Consider the following 6,000-nt stretch of genomic DNA (forward strand, 5'->3'; position numbering starts at 1 on the left):
TCTCATTGCATACATCTGAAGTACCAAGGTTTCATTGCTGTTTTTCTTGCAACTTTCCGGGCCAAATTAAACTGATAATCCTTACTTAAATCACGAACAGCATAACATCTCTTTAAGTCTGCTGATCTCTGCCCCACGACACGCGGTTAACTCTGCAAAGGGCTTCTGTCTGCAGGACGACGTGTCCTTCTCTGGCCACTTGGCAGCGCTTCTGCGCATCGGGCACGTCAACGCCCAGGCGCTGTTCGAGTGGGATCCGGCCAGGACGAGCTGCATCTACAACGGAAGCTGCACGTTCGCGCACTACTACGGCAGCTGGGAGCGCACGACGGGCCAGCGGGCGCTGTGGAACCTCGTCCTCTGGCATCGCAGGCTCTATGCGGGGGACAGGGTGGAACTGTCCGCCAGGCTAGATGCCACAGATTACAGAAATATGTTCGACGAGGTCAAGCATTATTTGCAAGGTTCCCGTGACGATGAAGATAACACCGAGCGCTACACCGAAAGACAAGCGCATCGCTAGCAGCGGATTGTAAGTGGAAAAGGCACGGTCCGCGATGACTGACAGGGTGCACCGGGGACTTTTTCCGCGTACAATGTCGCAAAAATCGTGAGCCAGATTTAAAACACTAATAATAAAGTATCTACCTCGAGCTCGCTTGTGTTTCATGTCGCGCCACGCACTTCTGATTGTTATATTGTCTAAAGGGACATTAAAATGCACGGTATAATAATAGTTGTTAGAGCAAATTCCACACGTACACAATCAAAGCAACCAGCTTTTCCCTGAGAGGAGGTTCCTGAAGCCAGAAGAGTAGCAATAACAACTTGTGGGTGGCGATATCGCCAGCAACTGTCCTCAAACGGTCACTGTGACAATATGTATTTTTGTCAGCGTCATGCCGGGGTCTTTAGTTAATTGTTCATCGGTAAAGAAGGGCTGCATCACACACTAAACACCTTAGAGGCTGTGCAGCAGGGGAGGGGGCAGTGTGGGGATGTCGGCGGGTTCCATTTCAATTTTCAAAAATCCCCGCGAACAATCGAGTTTAGTGAACACCCTTGCACTACCCAGACTGGATAGAATAGACTCGATTGAAGGAAAGGGTTGAGTGAGTGAAATAACTTTATTGAGGTCCAGAGAAGACGCAGGGGACACCCCGCGCCACCCGGCTAGGAAAGGGTTAAGCCTACCGAACAGTGGCATCGTTTAAGTGCCGATAGTCTACGCATAAGCGAGCTGTGCCATCTTTCTCAAGCGCTGGCACGATGGGAGATCGAAGCCCAAGGGCTCTGGGACGGTCTCGCCACACCGGTGTCGATCGTCTCCTGCAGGGCAACATCAAGGAGTGCCCGCTTGTGAACGCTCAGTGGCCTTGGGTTGCAGCTCCAAGGCTGTGTGGTTCCTGTATCAATATGGTGACGCAGTACAGGAGTGCAGCCGGGCTTCTCCGTGAACATGGCTGCGAACGGCTACAGCGTGCGCACCAGCTGTCGCTTCTGCGTCTGCTCAAAAGTGCAAGGTCGATCCAAATGGTCGCGAAGCTTCGGGCGAAAAGCGGTTCAGAACAAATTGTCACCGACATCAGCAAGGGTGGTTATGGGAGCAGCGACTGAAGCGCGACTATGTTTGGAGGGAACAAACATAGGGAAAGAAAAAAATGCGTTTTTAATTAAAGCGATGCACTGCTAGATTCATTCTACGAAAATAAAATTTCTCATCAATTTTATATACGCATGGTGAGAAAAGAATAACTCTATTTTACTTGATCATTATCAATAAACACCTATTTTCAGCGCCCACCGTAAGAGCGCCCGCCGTTATCACTTGCAATGCAATGCAGCCCTTGAAGTGTGCAGAAAGGGGCGTCGTAAAGTTCACCTGATACAATGCGCCCCCCTCACATGTTGTGTTGCTTTGGTTGTCGACGTTTGTCTGAATTTGGTGACGCGTGTAGTTTCATTGTTTCTTAATCTATTCAGTCAAAAGTATTGAGTTGCGACCGCCAGATAATTGTTCACTTTAGTTGTTTTCGTGGGACAGCACTGGCCGACTTGCTTGTCGTCCGACGAAAGGACGAGCACTCTACGCCCAAAGCGTTCGTCGGCGTCCAAACAAAGTATGTTCGGCGCAAGGGTGCGGTTTCGACACCCGTGCGGCTGAAATTTTCCTGCATCGGTTTCCGCGCTGAAAGCTCGAAACGCCCAACACGTCGAATGGCGGGACATTTCAATATTTTTTATTTGAATATACTGCAGGCCCTTCACGGCCCGTGCAGGAGTGGTACAGAAATGTAATGATTAAAAAATCATGGGGAAAAGTCAATACACAGAATGTCATACAAAAGTCATACAGAAATGTAATGATAAAAAAATCATGGTGAGAAGTCAATACACTGAATGCGGTTAATAAAAGAGTCGATGTTATTGCAACACACAATATCGTTAGTTAACTTGTTCCACTGGGAAATGGCCGACGGAAAAAGGGAGTGTTTGTGAATATTAACACGACTTGGGGGAGAATAGACTGTCTTGGAACGATTTATTCTGGTTGAGCGTTTTGGAGGAGCTTGCAGGTAACGAGAACGTGTTATCTGAAAATGATCATGGTATAATTCCTAGATGAATTTTAGTCGTGAAATTGCTCTTCTCTGCGAGACGAATTTTAGGTTTTCCCTTGCAATCAGACCTGAGATACTAGACTGCCTTTTGTATTCCGAATATACAAACCTAACTGCTAATTTTTATTGCGATAGCAATTATATGGACACTTCAACCGGATTTCTGCCGTCGGCGTCGCCGTCGCCGTGAGGTTCCGTATAGATAAAATCTTCGCCGCGCGCCGTATGCCCCAGAGGCAGCGTGCGGGGACGCGCGCTATCACGGAGAGCGAACGCACTCAATCTCCCACGCGCAAGCAAAAAAGCGGAAAGCCAGCGCCGGAGGGAGCAGGGGGGGGGGGGGGGGGGGCACTTCTCTGCCAACAACCGCGCTCGTCGCTCGTCCGCACACTCTCTTATCTCTCCCACGCGCAAGCAAGTAAGCGGGAAGCCAGCGCCGGAAGAAGGGGGGGGGGGGGGATGCACTTCTACGCTGCCAACAACCGCGCTCGTCGTTCGTTCGACCGCACCGTCTCTTATCTCCACACGGCTCTGACCTTTATGCGCATTCGCGGCTCAGTTTCCGTTGAAGCGATAGACCGCGCGTACCTTCGCCCCCTGCTGCGGCGTATATATCCGCTCGCTGCCAGCGTTTTGACGGTCGTTGTCTGCAGTCATTCAGTGTGATCTATTCATGTTTGTTTGTGCGCGCTCACACCACGCTTCTTCAATCAGTTAGTAATAGTCGGGCCACATTTTCCAACGCACGCTACACATGCAATGCTGCCCGGGTCGGCAGTGCAGCGCTACAGGTGTGTCCCTTCGCACGCGCTGCCCACGGGAAGCGCTTCTCATCAACACCACCGTTTCACACGCGTCTTCTCGTGGTCATAGAGTCTCTCTTCATGTCGGTCTACTTACGCCGCAGCACACCTGCTTACTTAATCAGCTCATGTTTACTACAATTCATATTGCTACCAAAGCCGCTCACCTTACTTCGTATGACATTGCTGTGTTGCTATCGCATTCATCGCTTCGCCCTTAGGGCGAAACTGTGACATTTTTTGTATGCGTTCTATTTTATTTATAAGGCGTTTTTGATGAGGGCTCCAGATTAAATCAGCGTATTCTAGGCATGGCCTTATTAGTGTTTTGTACGCATTTAGTTTGAGGTGGGGTGGTGCTGCGCGCAGTTTTCTTTTTAATAAGAATAGTTTGCCTTCGGCTTTTTGACAGATGGTCGAGATGTGGGGCTCCCAGTTAAGGTTAGGCGTTCGTTTAATATCTAGATATTTTACCTGGTCGCTCTTGTTGATAATTGAGCTTCCGATCGAATATGAAAAGTTAAGCAGCAGTTTCTTATTTGTGAAAGAAATGTAATGTCTTTTTGATGTGTTCAGATTCATGCCCCATGTGCTGCACCAAGAGTAAATTGTTAGCAGTGAATTGTGAAGTTCTATCTGGTCGTCTGAGTTGTGTACGGCAGTGTACACGACACAGTCGTCAGCAAACAGGCGCACTTGAATTGAGTTTTTAACGGCAAACTGGATGTCATTAATGTACATCAAGAACAATAGTGGTGCCAGAACCGATCCCTGAGGTACTCCGGAGTAGACATCGAGTGGTTGTGAAAGATGATTATCGATTGCAACGCTCTTTTACGATTGGTTAGAAAACTGTTGATCCAGGATATTATTTTATTACTAATACCAAAAGCCGATAATTTTGTGAGTAAATCCTGGTGCGGAACTACGTCGAACGCTTTAGGAAAGTATAAAAAAATAGCATCTAATTGGCCATCATTACGTGCGTTAGCTATGTGCGTCAGTGCATAGCTTAGTACGTAGTAGAGATGGGCAAAACGGCTCACTTCAGTGAGCGGCTCGGAACGGCTCAGCTCACAGAAATGAACCGGTTCATTTGAACGGCTTACTGGTTCACTTAAACGTGTAATCTGTGTTATGCATATTCTATAGTTATCTGGCTTTGAAAAAAAACTATATATGCATAATTTAATAACCGTGTTATTGGTATTTTCGCTATGTTTAGAGAATATTTTTACATATATTAAGAGCGTGAATTTTTAGTTGTAATGAAACTTTCTTTTCTGATATTGGGGATAAAATGCTTATGATACTGTGACAGGCAGAATGCGGCGTACTTTTTTCAGAAAAAAAAAATATGTAACTTCATCGTCATTACAGAAGCTTGTCTGTTTTTGTGGTACTTTAAAATCAACTTTTGTCAAAATAAAAGCACACAATGATTGTACATTATGTTTCAACTTTATTCATGTATTCACATACGTACGTTCACTATAATATGAGGAAGCTGTAATGCCATGCAAAATGAATGTAGAAATTTCTTCAAGTAATATACAAAAATCATACAAAAGATCCACAAAACTGCCGCACGTACCTTTCGTTTTTTTTTTTCTCTTGAGTGCACGCGCGATACTGGCGATCATGCCAGTATCGAAGAAGAAGAAATGAAGTTGTATTACAACACAAGAGATCATTGACCTCGTTTTAATGACGTGCTAATGATACACGCTCAGAAAATGCACTGAAGTGGATGTCATAGGCGACATTTTCATGACTACACTAATTAGCACAAATGAAGAACAGGACGTAAACTGTACGTTCACCTGTTGTCTTTAAAGACACGGAAGACCATCTTCGACGTGTTTTTGGACCAGCGCACGATGTGCGATCGGTGAGAGTCGTGAGACATCGTTCAAACAGCAGCAGAAAACGAACGGTACCATCCTTTGCCAATTAAGACTTCTTAACTTCTCCCCTCGGTGGCATCGGGTGCCACACCATAGGACGCACAAAAAAACCAAAGGGAGTGCTGCTCACACCACACACTGCGAGCGAGTACCAGTAGCGCGAGCCTGCCCACACCGGCCGCCATTCGTCGGTCAGAAATCGAAACCCAGCAGAAGACCCAGCTCTGACGGAACGGTTCAGCACGGCTCATTCAAGGAGAGCGAACCGGCTTCCTAACTCCGAAAGAAACGCCGCTCACTTACTGAACCACGGCTCAATCACTCTTCAAAAGAACGGCTCAAAAGATCCGGCTCGTTCTTGAGCGCTTTCTAGGAACGGTTCCTCACGCTCACTGAACGAGAGAGAGCCCAGCCGGCTTCCTCTCTCCGAGAGAACCGCCGCTCACTTACTGAACCACAGCTCCCTCGCTCTTCAAAAGAGCGGCGCGCTCCTGAGCGCTCAGGAGCGAGCCGGATCTCTTGAAGAGCGAGGGAGCCGTGGCGAAAAGAGCGGTGAGCGCAGCTCAGTGTTGCCAGGTTTGGCTATATAAAGCCAAATTGGGCTACGGGAAAAATTTTTTGGCGTTGACTTGGACGAGTTGGCTATGTGGCTATATTTGGGCTACTGAA

At 47.4% G+C, this 6,000-nt stretch overlaps 1 protein-coding gene across 1 annotated transcript in view; it reads left to right on the forward strand.

Moving 5' to 3' along the window:
• The window catches only part of LOC119441337 (uncharacterized), a 63,728-nt gene extending 63,205 nt beyond the window's left edge, over positions 1 to 523 (forward strand). Inside the window, exon 3 of the mRNA XM_049662664.1 lies at positions 176 to 523. Coding sequence (XP_049518621.1) covers positions 176 to 523 — 348 coding nt within the window. The remainder of the gene's footprint in view (positions 1 to 175) is intronic.
• The last annotated feature ends 5,477 nt before the right edge of the window (positions 524 to 6,000 follow it).

The sequence above is a fragment of the Dermacentor silvarum genome, chromosome 2 (genome assembly GCF_013339745.2).
Source record: "Dermacentor silvarum isolate Dsil-2018 chromosome 2, BIME_Dsil_1.4, whole genome shotgun sequence".
NCBI classification, from domain to species: Eukaryota; Metazoa; Arthropoda; class Arachnida; order Ixodida; family Ixodidae; genus Dermacentor; species Dermacentor silvarum.